We start from the raw sequence: 19,833 nt of genomic DNA, 5'->3' as shown, positions 1-19,833 counted from the left end.
CCTTGCGGGTGGGTGGGGGGCGGGGGGGGGACACGGGGAGGTCAAATGAGGCCTCCGGGGTACTGTCAGCTTTATCCCAGGCAGGTGTGGCGTCCCCGACGGACACGGGGTGCAGGCAGCGAGGGTAAGGTCAACAGCTGGTCTCAGGTGATGGGCCAGGTTGGAGGTGCCTGAGTGGGAAAGTCAGGGTGCAAGAATGAGTGCTGAGCCTTTTTTGGGTCATGGGACCTAGGAATTCGGTCACAACTATAGGCCTTTTCCCCAGAAAAATGCACATGTGCGTTCAGCAAATGCTGAATGTGCATCCAGGCCAGGCACCTGTCCAAGGCTTTGGAGAAGCCACTGTCCACGTGTGGCAGGGTTGGACCAGGCCCTCGAGCTTGGAGAGGCACACTTGGAACTTGGTACGAGTGATTAGCGCAGCGATTAATTACAGATTAGAGGGCTGATAGTGGGGAAACCCTCCCCCGGTCTGTGTGGTGAAGGGGACAGAGAAGCTTAGAGCCACATGGGGCAGTACGGTAACAGTCGTGGCTGACAGTGCGCTTGGAGACCCACAGGGCGGCCACCGTGGCAGGGACACGCGGGGCCCAGGTGACCCAGGGCGTGGTGAACGCAGAGCACAGAGTCAGAACTGCAGGCTTGAACCACAGAGGGTGGGCCTCACTTTCCTCCCGGGCTGACCTTCCACCCCACGGCTGGCGCAGACTGCCCTCCTGGCCTGCTAACCTCTGTTTTCCTTTCTTCTTCCCCAAGGATTTGGAAGGAGCCCCGGCCTCTAAGAAGATGAAGCTGGAGGCTTCACAACAGAACTCCGAAGAGATGTAGACACGACACGTTCAGCCCTGCTGTCCACGCTTCCCGGGAGACCCATCTGCAGGCTGACTTCTAGAACAACTTCCCCCGAGCGATTCCTCTCGGGGGCAGACAGAACTACTAACTTTCCAAGTTTACCAAGTGCAAATCCAAGAAAACCCAGAACAGCGTAACTTCTCAGACACTGAAGAACTTTCTGCTGTGAAGCAAAACACTTGAGTCTCGAAGGGACTGTCCTTGGGAAGGCGGAGTTGACAGCGCTCAGGAGTGTCTGCACACTGTCTCCGAAGCCAAGATTACATTTGTGTTGCTGCTGTATTGTTTCGTTACCCCCTCCGCCACCCCCCACTTCTCTATTTAACGATATAAGCTATATGTGAGGGTGGTGCCGATCAGGAAATCGGTTTTCGTCGGGGCTTTTCACTATTCAGCCGATTCCTTCCGCTTTCTTTTTTTGTGCCTTGTGCCCTTGAGGTGACCTCTGGCATGTTTTCCTGGTTGTTTTGCATCTCCCTTTGCAAAGTGCCCTCGGTTTTGTCCAGGCAGCCGGTGCCACCGTCCTCAACATCTCTCTCCTCCCTGACCCGGGACTTCAGCTGGAGCGGAGCAGGCGAGGAGGAGGGGAAACTGAGGCCTCAGAAGAGCGAGACCCTCCTTGGCCACCTGATTTGCAGGTGCAGGGGGGAGGGGTCGGGCACGCCCTGGGCCCTGCCTGGGTCCTGGGTCCGAGGTCCGAGGCGTCTATGATGTCGTTGGGACACTGTCCCCGAGGGCGGGCCACTGGATGTGCTCTCGCTTCCTCGGGGCGTCTGAGGCCGCTGTTTCCAAGCCCACCGTGGCCCAGATGGATACACAGAACCCTTAGGTCGCCCTGGCACTCCCACCCTCCACCCCCACCATCCCGCTTTCTCCCACACCTCCGAAGACGAAGCGGCTTCTGTGGCGGAACGCAGGACTGCCTCCTTACGACGACGAAAGGGCCGAGGAGGCCCGGCGCACATGGCAGGAATAGCTGGTGCTGAACTTTCTCTCCTAGTGTGTTGCCTGGATTTCAAATCCACAGTAACCTGCNTCACAAAGTCTTCCTGACTCTTCAGAGCCAACAACAGTCAATCGCCTCTCGCTCCCAGGATGCGCTGACGGTCCCCACTGGGGAGCAGACCCTGAGGATTGGGCCTCAAAGGCCAGAAACCAGGCACCGGGGAGCAGAAAGCTCTACACTCCTCCAGAAAGGGGTAACTGAGTCCCCCTCTCGGGCCTCGTCCTTGCCTCCGCCAGGACAGCTTCCTCTGGCTCAAATGGCGACGCCCCCTGTGGACGAACTGCCTGATTGCTTGGTTCTGAGGCCTGGTTTGCTCTTAATTCCTAGATGGACTCCTCAGACCTTAACCCTTTTCCTGAGCTTTCTTTACTGCACTGGAGTTCAACTTCCTTTGAGTTGTGTGAGGGGGTGGGAGGGTTGGAGGGGGATATTTTGTTGTTGTTTTGTGGTTTTTTTGTTTGCGTTTTCGTTTTGCTGATTGGTGCGTATATTCAGGTACCACCTTTGACGTGTGGATCTCTCTCCTGACCACCGTGGGAAGTGTCTGCCAGATTCCAGTTCCTAAGTTTCTGAGGGTGAGGCTCTTACTTTTTTTTTTAAGGGAGCCAATCTATTTCCTTCACTTCAAGAAGAATCAAAATGTTCCTGAATTTCAAATACCTCATGCAAAAATGTTTCCTGAAATAAGGGAAAAAAAACAAAACAAAACAAAAAAACAAAACAAAAAAAAACCAACAAACTTTGAAAATCTTAATGTTGAAGTTCGCAATGCCGAAAGGTTTCTGTCTTAAAAACAAAACAAAATCCTTATCAGTTTTGCCCCTCAGGCAGTCAGTTCTGTGGAGAACTGTGTTCCGCGTTACCTCTCAGCATCTTCAAGGCGGCTTTACCTCCACATCCTCTCGAGCTAGAGTAACTTAACTTTTTTTCTTTGCAGCAAAACTCCATTTTGACGAAAGATGAATTTGGATATTTATCTCCTTTCTTTTTTGGGAAATGAGAGGTTAGAACCAAGACAGCTGAAGAAGAATCACACGCGCATCCAAGGAACGCCACGTCGGCCGGGGTCCCCGGGGCCCCTGCCGCTTGCTGTGGCCTCTCTGGACAGGCAAGGGGAGTCAGCGTGGCTGAGGCTGAAGACAACATCCACGATACTGAGGCTGTCATTAGTTTTTCTCTGAAGTGCCTGATGAAGGTAGGAAGGGGCCTGTGGCCGGGGACCCACGGTGGCCCCGCCGTGGCCACGCCAGGCAAAGCGCCAGTGGCCCCGCACGCATCGCTGGCCGGGAAGGCCTTCCACGCGGCATCGTTAGACTGCAAAAATCCACACGTGCTTCCTTCCCTGACGCAGTCCGCTCCTCGGAGCCACTGTTCCCCACCCTGCACCCCTCGCCCTCCTCCCACCACAGAATCTAAGACCTTTCAGCCGACCGAGCCAGGGGCAGGGGTCCTCAGCAGATGCCTTCCGCGGACACCAGGCCCTGTGGCCTCAAGGGCTGCCAGGGCAACCTTACTCCCCGCCACACACGAGGTCGGGGAAGCTTCGGCTACACATTCCACAAAGTGCTGGCACTTACACCCAGAACCCGGAGGGCGGTTGACTGATCTATAGGGTGGTGACCTCTCATTACAAACGATGTCATGGTTTGGAATGTTCATTATCGCCAAGGACCTGGTTAGAGGTATAAAGACCTTTTTTCACCGTTACCTAATTTTCTTTTCCCTCTTACGTTTTTGTTTTTTGGTTTTTTTTTTTTTTTTTTTGGCGTGTTGTACAGCAGTATAATTTTTCACTTATTTATTCCATCAGTAGATATGGTTTGTACAATGTACAATGGTTCCATTTCAGAAAATAAAAAAATTCAAATCATGAACATCATGTGGCTTTATAGCATAGTAATAAGAGTAAAATCTGATGGATGGTAAGAGGGTCCCTCACCAGCTGCTCTAGCCTCTCCTGCACGACTGTGTGGCCCTGACTGCAGGCCACTAAGCTCATTGCACGCAGGGACTGTTGCCTCCCAGGGTCATGTTAGCTGCCGTCATTAAGCACCAGCTGGATACTGTGTGCAGGTGTTGCAGACCTCCTTGCCGAGGTGAGGACACAGCCTCAGTCACATAGCCAGGCAGGTCCCCCATGGAAAGGCCACACCTGCTCCCTGGTCCTTGACTTTGGGAGGCTGTGGCAGGCACTCTGAGCAATTGGCCCAGAGGTGGATTCCAACTTTGTCTCGGCTTGTCTTAAGTGACTTGTGGCCAGGCTGGAGCCAGAACCTTCCTGGGGCCCTTTCCGCTCCCGGCAGCTGGGGCACTTCTCTCCCTCTTAGCTCTTAGCTGAGGCTACCTCCATGGCTTCTTTTTCCCTGGCTTGTCTCACCGCCTCCTCTTCCACCTGAAGCTGGGCCCAGGCTGATCTGCCTGGGAGTGGGGGTGGGGGGCTGGATTATTGTCTCCGTGATCAAGGCCTGCGCCAACCCACCTGGAGGCAAATGTTTTGTCTGCCTCTGCCTCCCACCCCCTTCTTTTTTATCATGTTCTAGTGTTTACCAGGATTGATTGCTCAGCGCAAGAAACTCCTGAAGTCCTAATGGAGAAAGTTCAGCTTTGTTTGCTCTACCAAAAATATGCTTCAGTTGGCACCCTTGTGCGCCGCCCTTTTCTCTCTTCCCTGTGTGCCCGCATCTCCGTCCTGGGTGAAGTTCTGTCCCTTCCAGACTTGTCTCTGTGGATCCGCCACCCCGATCTCTGCCCCCCAAATCTGTTTCTGTTATGTGCTCATTCTCTCCGTGTCTCTCTTGGTTTCTCTGTCTCTTGTCGCTTCCTGTCCGTCTATGGAGCTGCCTGACTTCCTCTCCTGTCCATTAAACGAGGAGCAGTCATGCACAAGAGCTGGAAAATGTGGCTTTGCAAGCATTCGTGTGAGCACCATGCGGGTGCAGGGCCCCGGGCAGCAGTGACTCAGGTTTGACCCTTCGGCTGTAGGCAAGTAAGTGAGCCAGTGTGCCAGGATAGTCAACACGGTTTGGAACCAGGGGAGGTGTATTTTGATGAGGAGGTGGTGCAGGGGGTCCAGGCATAGGACTAAGAAGTTCGTTTTTCCTTGTTGACACTAAGGAATAGCCTGGAGGCTTCTGAGCCAGGGTTCTGCTGGACTGGGGACGGTATTTCCAGGGAATGGCATGGATGGGAAAAAGCCAAGACTGGAGATGGGGGCAAAGCAACTAGGGAGCTGGGGCGATAGGCCAAGCAGGAGACCAGGAGTTGGCACAAGGCCGTGTGCTCCCAGGCAATCAGCGTTACAGCCCGGCTGGTGGGCTGGGAGAGGCAGGCAGAGAAACTCAGGTCTGGGTCTTAGCCCAGGCTAAGCCAACAAGGATCATGGAGGTCCACAGTCAAGAGCAAGGAGGGATTACAGACCTCAAAGGCCAAGTTTAACCATCCCCCTCCTGTGGGCGAGGAATGCTTTATTTCCCTCCAGAGGCTACTAGACATCTGCTGTTTGCCCGTTGCATTCCCCTCATCTGCCAGTAGAGGTCACCCTTGTCCACTCAGTCTTAGGGGCAGCTAAGTGACCCAGGGCTGCACCACCAACATGGTCCCACCCCCTGGCTGCAGTTGGTTCAAGGATGATCACATGAGTCACTGTGGCCCAGTGACAGCCCTGGGATTTCTGTGGGAACTGCTGGAAAGGAGTCCTAAAGTATTCACTAGAAAATTCCCTAGCAAGGTAGGGAGAGGCTTGCCTGAGAATGACTTGAACACAAGAAAGAGCTGAATGATGGGAAGTGTGAGCTTCCTGAGGACAGCATTTGAGCACCTGGCCCCAGCCGGCCCTGAAGCCAGTCCTCCCTCTGAACTTTTCAATGTTGTGAGTCAAAAATGCCCTTCAGGTCAGTTTCCCCTGGATCTTTTCCCACATGAGCCCCCACTCATCTGTCGCAGGGCTTGGAGTCGCTCCTGGGCGAATCCAAAGGAGGGGTGATTGCCCATGTGGTAGCTCTGACTCCTGATTGGGTGTCATTCTCTTGGAAAGGGTGTCTCTCTCTCTCTCTCTCTCCCCGCCCAATTTCCCCTTTTAATGCTCCTGTGTGACAAGGACTTAGTTCAGAGTTGAGGAAAAAGATACAAGGATAGTAATGACCCATTTTGGACTTCTGAAGCCAGCTCTTCTACAATCTCCAGAGCTCCAGCACTTTAGACCTATGTCATCTCAGGCAAGAATCTTAGCCTCTCTGGGCCCCAGTTTCCTCGTCCAGGATGGGAAGGATAATAGCGCCTGCTCTCAGGTCCTCGCAAGGATTAGATGAATTAATCCATGTGAAGTGTGTGTGGTAGGTCCTGGCACATAGTAAATCTCAAAAAATGTTGGCTGCTACTGTTACTATGATTATAGTTACTATCTTCAATCATGTCTAGGCCCCAGAAGCCCAGCTCCTAGAGAACGAGGTGCAGGAAAAGGCAAGAATTGCCCACTCCCAGTTACTTTGGGCTTATCTTTTTTTTTTTTATTTTTAAAAATGTTTATTTATTTTTGAGAGAGCGAGACAGAGTGTGAGCAGGGGAGGGGCAGGGAGAGAGGGAGACACAATCCGAAGCAGGCTCCCGGCTCTGAGCTGTCAGCACAGAGCCTGACACGGGGCTCGAACTGGTGAACCACGAGATCATGACCGGAGCTGAAGTCAGACCCCCAATGGACTGAGCCACCCAAGGGCCCCCGGGCCTGCCTTCTGACTTACACTTGGCTTTCTGAAGACCGGCCTCTTCCCCAGACGACTGACACTAGGGTTATTTGCCCAGAGTGTTCCAGATGATCTACAGCCTAAATCATGTCTTGGGGGATGAGTAGAAGCCCACCAGGAAACAGACAGCACAGAAGACACTCCTGGCTAAGGGCAAGGCTTGAGCAAAGGCTGGAGATTAGAGGAGACGTCCCTGCCACAGACACAGGCTGCTCAGTAAAGCAGGCCCAAGCTGGGAGCATCAGGGCCCTGGGTCTCAGAGGAACAGCCCCCTGGGGTCTCGTTTTTTTCCAGCCTTTTTCATCATTGTTCTTCCTCCATAGGCTCTTGAGAGAAAAGCCTCTGGGAGGCAAAGACCAGGCTGCAGTGCCAGGCCTGTGGGTCCTGACTTGCTCCGGGATACCCCTGGGACACTGGTGCCCATGGATGCACTGGGTGACGTGAGGTTGACGGCTTTCTCTCTTCAGACTTTGGCAGAAATAACAATCTGCTTTGCACCAAAGAATCTCAAGAGACTCTTAAATCCTGCTCTTTCCTCCCTTGGGCTCCCTCAGTTGTGAGCTCATTTGACCTCTGAGCCACCTGGAATGGTAGTTCAGAGCAGGGACCAGCTCCCCATTATACAGATAGAAAAAGTGGGGACAGGGAAATGACTGAACAGACTCCTGCAGCGACTCTGTGAAGGAGGCTTTGGAATCCAGCCCGTCTTTCCATGGGCGAGGGGTCAGCAAATCTAGCTCACCGCCTGTTTTCATAAATAAAGTATTATTGAGGGGCGCCTGGGTGGCTCAGTCACTAAGTGTCTGGCTCCTGATTTCAGCTCAGGTTATGATCTCACAGCTTATGAGTTTTGAACCTGCATTGGGCTCTGCACTGACAGTGCGGATCCTGCTTGGCATTCTCTCTTTCCCCCCTCTCTCTGGGCCCTCCCCCATATACTGTCTCTCTCTAAAAAAAAATTTTTTTAAAGTATTATTGGGACACAGCCATGCTCGTGCATTGACATATAATCTCTGGATGCTTTCACGATACAACAGCAAAGGTGAAAAGTTGTTCTAGAGACTACATGGTTTGCAGAGTCGAAAATATGTAATAACTAACCCTTTACAGAAAAAGTTTGCCAACCTCTGCAGTCAACCACGCTTTCCTATGGAAACACTGTGTAGTGGAAAGAATAAGAATTACCTACTATGTGCCAGGCACCATGCAGGGCTTTGCATTGTTTGTCAGCTTGTGAAGGTGTAGCTCAATGAACCTTCACACGCTGAATACACCTGCGTGGCTCCCTGCTGTCTCTCCCAGTCACTACCTCTCAAAGGTCAGCTACTCTCCCAACTTCTCTTTGCACAGGTGTATTTTGCGGGGTCTTAAACTTTCCATTCATGGAATCACAGTATGTGCTCTTTCCATCTGTCTTGTTTCACTTAACAGGATGTTTGTGAGTTTCATCGGTATGATTGTGAATCATTGGAGTCCCTTCTCCTTGCTAGAGAATATTCCACAGGGTGAAGACACAGCAAGGTACTTACGCATTCTCCTGCTGCTGGCCATTTGATCTATTTCCAGTATCCACGGAGTATTTATTATGAATGTGCAAGATACTGGACCTCCATTATCTCATTTCACCCTGGCTTCAACCCTGAGATGGGGGACCGATGTGTAGCCTCATTTGAAAGATGTGCAGATTGGAGTTCAGAGATGCAGCAGGCGGAGAAAACCTTTGGTGAAGGTGTGCCTGCTGTTCTGGCTCTCTGGCTTCCTTGTTAGATTCTGGCTCGAAATCCTGCTGTGACTGCCTACTGCATGATTCTATTTGCAAGAAATTTCTAGAAAAAGCAACACTGTGGTGACGGAAGGAAAAGCCTGGGTAGTCACGGACAGGGGGCGACAGGGATGGACTGCAAAACGACAGGAGGTGATGAAAATATTCTCTAACGCTGGACTCCAGGCAGGATCACACAGCTGTGGGAATTTCTTCAAAGCTCGCTAAGCTGTATGCTTCAATACCTCAATAAAGTTGTCCCTCCCAAACCCCAAATTTGCACTCATCTACTTCACACACACACACACACACACACACACACACACACACTTCTCCTGCCTCAGTTTCCCTATCTATAAAACAGAGCTTATGGTCCCTTAGACATGGGAAGCCAACTGTACAAACTTTCGAGGGCTGCTTAGCCATGAACCCCTTCCGCTTCCTCCATGATGAGACACCCCCTACCAGCGCGGCCTCTCTCTGCAAAGGCCCTGAGCTGGGGGGTGGTCTCCCTGGCCAGAAGTGACATCTGAAGCAATCAGGATCCTGTTTGGCTTTGCCACGTCCGACCTACTGCCTGCGGGGGCAGGAGAGCCACGCGCAGCGGATGCACCGGCCCCAAACTGTTTCTCCAAGTAGTCCCCAGAGATGGCCACTAGCTTTCAATTTCTGCACTTGTTTGTTTTCAAAGGGACGTTGCCAGACCACTAAGCCACCCCTGCCCTTTCATGGTTTGTTTTATGCAAGAGATTTCAGGAAGAGAGAGAGGAGGTAAAGCGACCCGAAACCAATTTCTCTGCCAGCAAAGGACTGCCACGGGGCCCCTGCTGTTAGATTTGAGGGACATGTGGAGCCAGGATGCCCCTTGCTGACTGCCAGCCCCCGGAACACTGGGAATCCTGATAGTCTGATAGTGTTAATGCTCACTGCGAACAGTTAACAACGGAGGCTGGAACCATTGGACATCCACGTGCAAAAGGAATGAACCTCAGTCCATCCCTTGCATGTCATAGCAAAATTCACTCAAAGTGGATCATAGACCAAAATGTAACTCCAAAAATTCCAGAAGAAAACAGGAGAGAAAATCTTTGTGACTGGGGTTAGGCAGAGCTCTTTTATTTTTATTTATTAAGAAATCTTTAAAAAATGTTTATTTTTGTGAGAAAGAGAGACAGAAAGTGAGTGGGGGAGGGGCAGAGAGAGACAGAGGGAGACACAGAATCCGAAGCAGGCTCTAGGCTCTGAGCTGTCAGCACAGAGCCTGACACAGAGCTTGAACTCACCAACTGCAAGATCATGACCTGAGCCAAAGTCAGACGCTCAACTGACTGAGCCACCCAGGGGGCCTAGTTTATTTACTTATTTTTAAAGTTTGTATTTAATTTTGAGAGTGTAGGGGAAGGGCAGATAGAGAGGGAGAGAGAGAGAATCCCAAGCAGGCTCCACACTGTTAGCATGGAGCCCAATGTGGGGCTCGAGCTCACGAACTGTAAGATCAGGACCTGGCCCAAAGTCAGATGCTGAACTGACTGAGCCACCCAGGTGCCCTGGCAGAGCTTTCTTAAAACATGGCATCAAAGTGCTAACTATAAAAGAAAAAGGTAATAAATTGGACTTCATCAAAATTCAAAACTTCTGCTCTGCTAAGGACACTGTTATGACATGAAAAGACAAACCACGGACTGGCAGACAATCTTGGCAAAACACATATCAGATAAAGGACTTGTATCTAGAATATCTAAAGAACTCTCAAGCGTCAAGAAAGGAAAGCAACCTCCTCCCCCCGCCAAAATAGCAAAATAGTGACATAGACATTTCATCAAAGAAAATATATGGGAAGCAAATAAGCACATAAAATATGCTGAACATGATTCGTTTTATGGAAATGCAAATTAAAAGCATGGTGAGAAGCCAAGACACACTTACTGGAATAGCTAAAAGAAGAGACCAGACCAGGAACCAGGAAGGATGTAGCGCAACCAGACCCCTCCTTTTGCTGCTGGCGGGGAGGTAGAATGGCACAGCCATTTGGAAGATAGTTTGGCAGATTCTCATACAGTTAAACATCAACCTACCATAGAACCCAGAAATCCCATGCCTACACATATTTATTTAAGAGAAATGAAAATGTACAAAAGCCTATATGTAAATGTTTATAGTGGCCTTATTTATAACATCACCCCAATCTGGAAACAACTGAAATGGTCTTCAATTGTTGAATGGATCAACAAACTGTGGTGCGTTCCTAAAATGAAGTCCTACTCAGAAATAAACAGAAATGAACTACAGAGACACTGAAGAATAGAGAAGGATCTCCGATGCATTACGCTAAGTGAGAGAAGCCAGACTCAAGGCTACTTACTGAAAGATTCCATTTGTATGGTGATCTAGAATGCACAAAACAGCAAGGACAAGAAGCAGATCAGTGGTTGCCAGGGACTGGGTGTGTGTGTGTGTGTGTGTGTGTGTGTGTGTGTGTGAGGGGGTATCAGAAATAGTCCCTATCTTGATTGTGGTGGTGATTTCATGACTATATGTTTTTCAAAATTCATGGAACTATACACTAAAGAGAGAACTTCCCTGTATGTAAATCACACCTCAACCAGACAAAACTAATAATAATAATAATAATAAGCCAACATAGCACCACATACTAGGTGCCAGGTGCTGTTTGAAGTACTGTACACATATTTACTCAATCTTCACAACAAACCTATGAAGTGGGTATTATCCCTAAATTGTGAAAGTTTTGTCCCCAGAGCTCTCTCACCTTCTTCAATTTCCTCCTCCCTTGGTTTGACCCCTATACCCTCTTCCTCCTGCAGCCCTCACGTCTCCCTCCTGCGGCTGTCTTCCCCCTCCTGCAGACATAGAAGGAAGATTTTCCCACTAACTTATTTCCCCAGGAGGCACACAGCTAATCAAGAGATTCGGCAGGGAATGCAAACTCAAATGCCTACAGGAGCCAGGCAGGAATGTCAATATACAGAAACACACTGGGACAATAGGGAGTGGTGGGGACTTCAGAAAATGGAAAGTGTTGCCCCTGAGCTCCAGCTGCTACCACATGGAAACAATAAGGGGCCAGTGCTGTCAGTTCTTGTGATAGTTCTAGGAAATTCTAACATTCTCATGTTTATAAGAAATGTCATGATTATTTTCAATGTTAGCAAATGAGCCAAGTTTAAAAAAAAAAAACTGCTTTGATATATTTTTACTATTGTAAAATAATGTCATGTTCGTCCCTTTCTTTTCCTCCCAAATCACCCCCCAAAGCACAGAAAACAAGAAGCAGAAACAGCAAATCCATATTTGGTGAAATAAGGCGACATCTGTATTCTGAAACTGCATTATACAAGGTGGAAAGGAGGATGAGGAATGGAAATGAGCTCTGAAAGATGGAGAAAGATCAGACCCAAGTGCTGCAGAAGTAGAATCTGGTGAGAAGCAAGCCAGTTCTCTCCCACAATCCCAGAAAGCTTTAGGAAATTGGACACCTCGGCTGATGTAGAAAGCAAGGGACTAAAGCAGGGTTTGGTTCAAAGTCTGTATATGAAGAAGATCTCTAGACTGCCACCCCCATCCGGCTCAAGTATCCACTAACTGCCCTCTCTCCTTTCCAATGGAGGCAGGAGGTTTAGCGTCTGTAGAAATTACATCAGAGAGGCTCCAGACTCATGGACAGGAGCATGGAGAAGTGTAAGCAGTGAGGTTCCAGAAGCTACAGGCAGGGAGTTCAGTGGTAGTCTGGACAGATGAACAACAAGACCACTACCCTCCCTTCCCCAGCCTTGTTCAATTAGCCGGGCTTATACGTTGCCCGAAGGCAACTCTATGAGCTCACCTATGCCATCTGAACCACTCAGAGCAAAGACCTCCAGATTCTGACATTTAGGAGTCTCTAATTTAAAAGCTCCTTGGCCACCCACTGACTCACCAGTTGATGAGCCAAGTTCCTGTTGTGCACACTGATCCTAGCAGTCATTCTAATGGGCATCCAGACTTTTGAGGAAAGCTTCCCGCAGAAAAGAGAGTTCAAAACAACCTAATGGAAAAGAAGAAGAAGGAGAAGAGGAAGAAGGAGAAGGAGAAGAAGAAACATAAACAATTTGGGGAACAAAAGATAATTTCAAATAAACTCAAAGTAATATTCTTGGAGAGATGAAATGAGATTGCATTGAATTGGATACTGTCTCTAGAGAGAAGTAATACTCCAAAAATAAGAAAAAAAATTCTAATGTGGCATAAGTTAAAGTTTTGGTAAAATTTCCCTAAAAGTAGGTCAAAGAGACAAAAATCAGAAAGTACAATACAATTAGAAAATTGATACAGCAGGTCCAATATCTAATAGGAGCTCCAGAAATAGAGAACAGGAAAAAACGAAAGGGAGAAAATAATCAATTACATGATATGACAAAATATCCCTCACATGAGGACATGAAACTTGGGATTAAAAGAGTCCGCAGAGCGCCCAACCTCATTAATTTTAAGGGCACACACACCAAGACAAATGATCATGAAATTCAGAACACTAACGACAGAAGACTCTAAAGCTCCCAGAGAGAAAAACAGGTCACAGACCAAAAAAACCAAAAAACGAAAGACAGACAACAACAAAAACAACAATAACAACACACACACACACACAGAAGGAAAAAACAGTGTAAGAATGGCACTGGATATCTCAAAAGCAATGTCAGAAACTGCAAGATAGTAGAGTAACACCTTTCAAATTCAGAGGGCAAATGATTTTCAACCTATATTTTTCTAGCCAAACTATCAAACAAACACGCAGATAAAATAAAATCACTTTTAGATGTGCAAAGCCTCAAAAATTCTGCTTCCCATGACCTTTCTGCAGAGGCTACCGAAGATGTACTCCTCTGAAACAAGGAAGTTCAACAAGAAAGACAAAAACAAGGGGTCCAGGAAATACTACATTTATGTGTTTCTTTTTTTAAAAAGGTAGAATTAATATTTTATTGGCACTTAGAATCAAATGGTAGTTGGGTATATAATTTTCATGCTTTATCTTTCCGGTTTGTAAATTAAAAAAAAAAAAATACAAGTTTTAAACAGCCAGTGGCTGGTCATGCTTTCAGAAAACATGATTAGATTAATTCATCAAGATTTTCCTTATTAGCTCCAGAAAATCCACATAACTTTTGTCCTTTTTCAAAAAATTTTTTAAATGTTTATTTATTTTTGATGGAGAAAGAAACAGAGTGTGAGCAGGAAAAAAGCAGATAGAGAGAGGGAGACACAGAATCTGAAGTAGACTTTAGGCTCTGAGCTGTCAGCAAAGAGCCAGAAACGGGGCTCAAACTCACAAATCATGAGATCATGACCTGAGGCAAAGTTGGCCACTTGACCAACTGAGCCACCCAGGCACCTCACCGTTTGTCCTTTTTAAAAAACTGGAAGGTAGGCATGAATTTGACTTCACATTTTGAAGCAATATCCCGACAGTCATCCACATCTGCTTCAAGGAACACCATGTTGGAATACTTTTTAGAGAGGGATTCAAGAAAGGATTGGTCATTTTGCAAGACCCACAACATGTGAATGAGAAGTCAAGTGCTGCACGTGTATCTTCTGCAGGGTTCAAGCCTTCCTAAAAAGCATAAAAAAAGCATAAAAAGCATACTTGCTCTCAATCTGCTTCACCCTTTTGGTGCCTAGGGTCTGACAAACACTTGTAAAAACTAATGAAAGGGAATCCAAAGCACCATACAGAGCTTAGGAAATAGTACATCTGACACAAGATCAAGGAAGTAATTTTCCAGGATGATAAAGGGAGGTCCCAGGACAACAGCTATGCATTAAGCCTACACAATAATCAATCCAGATTGTTAGGACAAAAGGACTTCAGTGGGAAAAACTGAGGTTGATAGAATCTGACAGGGTTGACACTGTCAACATTGTACTGAGAAATATTTAAGAAAATTATTGGATGTTATAGGAAGACTTAAACCATAGATAGGTTCAAGGAAAACTAAGCAAATGGGGAAAAAGTGAGGCAATTGTTAACTCCAGGAAAAACAAAAATTGAACAGGTTTTTTGTTCAAAGGAACAAGGAGAAGAAATCATAGTGCACAATAATTTTGTGGTCAAAACATAAAAACATTGAATATGAATTTAACAAAACATAATTTAACTGTATTGGTAAAATGGTGGAGGAAAGACATCTATAACAAAATAAAATCATCCTAGGGGCACCTGCGTGGCTCAGTTGGTTAAGTGTTTGACTCTTGGTTTTGGCTCAGGTCATGATCTCATGGTTTGTGAGTTTGAACCCCGCATTAGGTTCTGTGCTGTCAGTTGATAGCACAGAGTCTGCTTGGGATTCTCTCTATCTCTCCCTCTGCCCTGCTCATGCGTGCACGCTCTCTCTCTCTCAAAATAAATACATAAACAAAAAATAATATTCTAACATAATAAGTCAATAAATGATGTCTGAAATGAATAATTTTAGGATATACCTAGAGAGAGAGGTTTTGCCTTTTTTTTTAAATTTGGAGATAAATACTAGAAATGGTAACTAAAAATGTGAAAAGAGTTACTTCTTGGGAGGAGGTAGGTAGGACTTTCAGGTAGTAAGGGGCAAGACATGGGTGTGTGGGGGCCAAATAGGGAACTGCTATTTTTAATTATAAGCCTTCTAACATAATAACATAATTTGTTTTTTTCTTAAATCTTTGTTTTATTTTTTATATTTTGTTTATAAAAATCTTTTAAAATCCTAATTTAAAAAAATTTTTAAGTTTTATTGTTTTTTGTTTGCTTTGCTCTACACTGTTTCTTGTGTTCCCTATCTTTATTTTACTTGAATCTAATTTTTGTTTTGCTGAAAAACAACCTACAGTAACTCTTTCAAATATGGCCTATGGATGAAAAAGTTGTTTACCTTTTTATCCTCCAAGATTGGTTGAGAGAAATTCACTCCTTTCAGGCACACATTTTTATCATTTTTGAGAAACTTACATGGTCATAAAAGCACCACCATAATCAAGAGAGAGTATTTTCATCATCACAAATAGTTGCCTTGTTACTTTTTGTAGTCAGTTTCCTCCCCAAAAAGCTCCTGGCAACCACTGATCTGGGTTTTCCGTCCCTATGTATTTCACCTTTTACAGATGTCATATTAATGGAATCAAATAATGTATGGCCTTTTAAGTCTAAATTCTTTTACTTAGCATAACGCTTTCGAGACTCATTGAAGGTATTGCATTTATGGAAACCAAAAGTATAGTTGATCGTCAGTCGTCAGTGCTATTAATCCAATACTTGCAGTCATATGATCAGATTGTACTTCCTGGCTCCTTCCTAGTTGGGTGAGGCCGTGTTCTAGACAATGAGTTGTGAGTACATATGACTTCTGGGCTGGACCATTTAACTGACAAAGTGAGACCCATTGAACTTTTTCTTTTTTTCTTTTTTTAATGTCTTATTTATTTTTGAGAAAGGGAGACAGTGTGAGCAGGGGAGGGTCAGAGAAAGAGGGAAACACAGAATCTGAAGACAGGCTCCAGGCTCTGAGCTGTCAGCACAGAGCCCAACGCAGGGCTTGAACCCACCAACTGTGAGATCATGACCTGAGCCGAAGTCGGGCACTTAACTGACTGAGCCACCCAGGCGCCTCTGAACTTTCTTTTACTTTCTGCCACCATGATGGGCAACATTCTAGATGGTGGCTGCTCTGTTAGCCTGAGTCTTGGAGTGACTACAACCAGCAGAGCCCACTGCTGACCTGTGATAGGCACATAGCCAATACATAGGTAGCTTGAGCCAGAAAACACACCTTTGTGGTTTTAAGCCGTTGAGATTTGGGTGTGGTTTGCTATCAAAGCACAATCAGCCTATGTTGATCCATACAGGAGGCTTATACTTTTAAGCACTGGGAAATTTCCTCTTATTCCTGCTTTATTTCCTTTTCTATCTTTTTCCTCCCTCTTTCACTTTCTTCTTTCTTTCTAGAACTATTAGGCAGGTGCTAGAAATTTTGAACGTATCCTCCATGACATTTACTTTCTTTGTCCTTTTTAAAAAAATACATTTATTTATTTTTGAGAGACAGAGCACAAGCAAGGGAGGGCTAAGAGAGAAGGAGACACAGAATCTGAAGCAGGCTCCAGGCTCTGAGCTGTCAGCACAGAGCCCAACACGGGGCTTGAACCCATAAACTGTGAGATCATGACCTGAGCCGAAGTTGGACACTTAACTGACTGAGCCCCCCAGGCGCCCCTGTTCTTATGGAATTTTGAGGAGAAATTCTCACGTTAATCTTTTAGTTTACTACTCTTTTTAGCCGTATTCATTTTGCTAACAACTCAGCTTTTCAAAAGCATATATTTTTTATATTTGATACATATAATATATATTTATTTTTATTTTCCAGCAAAAAAACCCCCTCTATTTGCTTCTTTTCGCAAAGAAGCTAAAATGGGTTGTGCTTGATGGGTGCAGAATCTTCCACATTCTTTCTAGAGCTATTAATTATTTTTAAAGTCTTCCGTTTGTTCTGTTAAATTTCTTGTTAGTTTCTTTCTTGTCCCTTACTTGTTAGTTCTCAGGAAGCTTTCTTCCAGAGGTCTGGCTTTCCTTAACTGTTTGCTGACTTTCGCTGGTCTGTAATACTCTGTGTTTGGGAATTCCTGTTTGCCTGATTGCTGATTTGACTATAATGGAGTGCTACCGATTTTTTGAGAAGAGACGGCTGTTCCGTAAGGTTCTGTGTTCTTGTAATGTGCTGGGTGTGGAAGCTCTCTGTCTTTCATGGGGGTTGTTAGCTCTCCTGGAGCACGGCCCTGCATGTCTCTCTGTGCACGTGGCAGTTGCTGCTCGCTACTCTGCAGGAAGGAAGGTGGGGCCCCTCAGTCTAGATTCTCTCAATGGTTTCCACAGTTTACCCAGTAAACTGTCCCTGAGACTTTCTCCCTCTAGCCACTGATGGCTTTTTGCACCCTCCAGATCTCACTCTTGGTAGTTCTCTGCTTCCTGCATTTTAAACTATGCTTTCCTCCAGTCTTGTTTTATTTTTTTCTCTCCAATATAATCTTTAGGAATTTATGGTGATGATTACATAAAGCAGGTTTGTGCATTGCATATGGCCTATGGGTTGCCAGTTTGCAACATCAGCCTTTTAGAGGTTCTGTCTTCCTAGGGAATTGATGTTTCCTTTTTCTTCCTTCCTTCCTTTCATCCTTCTTTCCTCCGTCCCTCCCTCCTTCTCTCTCTTTGTTTCTCTCTTTCTCTCTCTCTTTCTTTCTCTATTTCTTTCTTTCTTCTAAGTAGGCTTCACCCCCAGCACAGAGCCCAACTCGGGGCTTGAACTCACTACCGTGAGATCAAGAACTGAGCCAAAATCAAGAGTCAGAAGCTCAACCAAGCCACCCAGGAGCCTCGATGTTTACTTTTTTATTTTTTTTAAATGTTTATTTATTTTTGAGAGACAGAGCGTGAGCAGGGGAAGGGCAGAGAGAGGGAGACACAGAATCCGAAGCTGTCAGCACAGAGCCCGACATGGGGCTCAAACTCACAAACCGTGAGATCATGACCTGAGCCGAAGTCGGCCGCTTAACTGAATGAGCCACCCAGGCGCCCCAATGTTTACTTTTTTAAATTATAAAAATAAAGTATACATCCTCCCACACGGATGTCTTTCCTGCTAAGAAACCAAAGAGAAATAAAGAGTACGAAAAAAAAAAAGGTATACAAGTAATAATTGTTTAAGAAATTACAAAATACAGATAGAAGAAAAACATAAAGAAGAAAAGTAAGAATCACCCCACCCAGAGATAACCAGTGTGAACACCATGCTTCACCTCCTGAAACACACACACACACACACACACACACACACACACGATTTCATTAGTATTTTTTTGAAATGGATCTCAAACGCCTGATAACTTTTCAAAAGTTGCTTTTTCACCCAAAAATATATCGTGGGCATCTTTCCATGTCAATAATATTTGCTTCATTTACTATGCAGCGTTCTGTTACATTTGGGACCATAATATATTCACCAAATTCTCTCTTGTTAGACAATGTGGCCAGGCATTTAAGAGTTTACCCAGGACAAAAGTCTTCAGATGAAGAAAGGCAAGTCAAAGGGTGGCCTTTCAGACATCCACAACCAGTACTGGGAACGCTGGTTTGGGCAAAGGGGGAAGATCTCAAACTCACACCTGAAGCTGCCCGTCCTTTGGGCCTATCTGTCCTCGAGACAACTGGGGAAGGAGGATACACAGACACTTTGGTAGGAACCCTTGGTCAGTTTCTCTCTGTACTCCCACCTCTTCCGGAGGCCCCTGTCAGGAAGAGGGTGGGGCGGGGCCCTCAGTGCCCACCCAAATACGGAAGTGAAACTGATTTGAAAGGAGAAGCTGTGGAGGACTCTCAAGACCCTGCTGGAACTGGAGTGGGTGCTCTTGGCCAGGGGTCTCTTTCCCTCTCTTGCTGCCCCGTTAAACCCCATCTTCCCAACATGTCCTTTCCGCCAGGCTGTCTTTGACCCCCTGAAGCCTTGACATCTTTCCAGAAGTGTCAACTATTAGGTTGAACCATTTGGATTTGCTATTTCTGTCAGTCCAAAGTTGCTGAGTATTGGCAATTTCTAGGTACTTCCGGCCTGCTTGGTTCCATTGCTTCAGTCTGTAGTATGTCTTTAGTGCTCATTCTGTGCTAGGCACTGGGTAAGCGATTCATAATCATTTTTAACTGTCGCAACTTTCTGAGACATAGGAATTATTCCCTCTTTGAAAGAGAAGAAAACTATGGTTCAGAATTTCCCCCTTTTAGAATTGCTTGGGAATTCTTTAGTGGCTGGTTCCCCCACTAAATTTAAGATCTTAACAATAACGACAGTATTTTGAGTTGTGGTTAAAAGAGCTGGTGGCTCTACCTACTAATCTGATGCCTTTTTGGTTATGAGGTCTAGGTGAGAAGTGTTCTTGATCCTGTTTCTGCTTTAGAAAAAATGCCTTTGGTATTCTGAGACTCAGTTTTCACGTCAATAAAATGGGGTCAATAACCACTACCCCCAGCAACACCAAGGAGAAGCTGTTAGGACACAGTTCCAGGCTCAGCCAAGCCAGCGGGGCCTGGGAGGGGGAAGGAGCCCCATCTCCACCCACCACGTGGAGCGCCTGCTCCGCCCGCAGCGCGACTCCCCGGAGCGTGGGGCGGGGTCGGTACAGCACCACTAGTCCAACGCCTCTCCAAGGTGACACTTGCAAGTGGCACCACCTGGCCGCGGCTTCCCTCAGCATCTCCAACAGCCCGGAAGGGGGGACGAGGGGGCAGCAAGAGGCGGGGCATCAAGGCGTGGCTTCCGGCAACCTTCCTCCCCGCCCCACCCCCCTGCTTTTTTGTCCTCCAAGATTCGGAAAGGTTCCCCAGCGCCTTTAAGAGGCCGACGCGGGCAGCCGATTGGCCGAGACGCGCCGGTGACGTCACGCCTGGGCCCGCG

General features: G+C 46.7%; 1 protein-coding gene and 1 long non-coding RNA gene across 2 annotated transcripts in view; both read left to right on the top strand.

Moving 5' to 3' along the window:
• BCL7A (BAF chromatin remodeling complex subunit BCL7A) overlaps positions 1-1,887 on the top strand; it is a 21,763-nt gene extending 19,876 nt beyond the window's left edge. The window contains exon 5 of the mRNA XM_077747954.1: positions 757-1,887. Within this exon, the coding sequence (XP_077604080.1) occupies positions 757-828 (72 nt within the window). The 3' untranslated portion in view covers positions 829-1,887. The remainder of the gene's footprint in view (positions 1-756) is intronic.
• A 7-nt stretch (positions 1,888-1,894) lies between these two features.
• On the top strand, positions 1,895-3,732 carry LOC144218181 (uncharacterized). Its single transcript, XR_013331070.1, has 2 exons — positions 1,895-2,051; positions 2,354-3,732. It is a non-coding gene; the product is annotated as an uncharacterized LOC144218181 (long non-coding RNA).
• The last annotated feature ends 16,101 nt before the right edge of the window (positions 3,733-19,833 follow it).

This window comes from Crocuta crocuta, unplaced genomic scaffold (genome assembly GCF_008692635.1).
Source record: "Crocuta crocuta isolate KB4526 unplaced genomic scaffold, BGI_CrCroc_1.0 scaffold29, whole genome shotgun sequence".
Classification (NCBI taxonomy): domain Eukaryota; kingdom Metazoa; phylum Chordata; class Mammalia; order Carnivora; family Hyaenidae; genus Crocuta; species Crocuta crocuta.
This window is presented reverse-complemented; position numbering and strand designations above follow the sequence as displayed.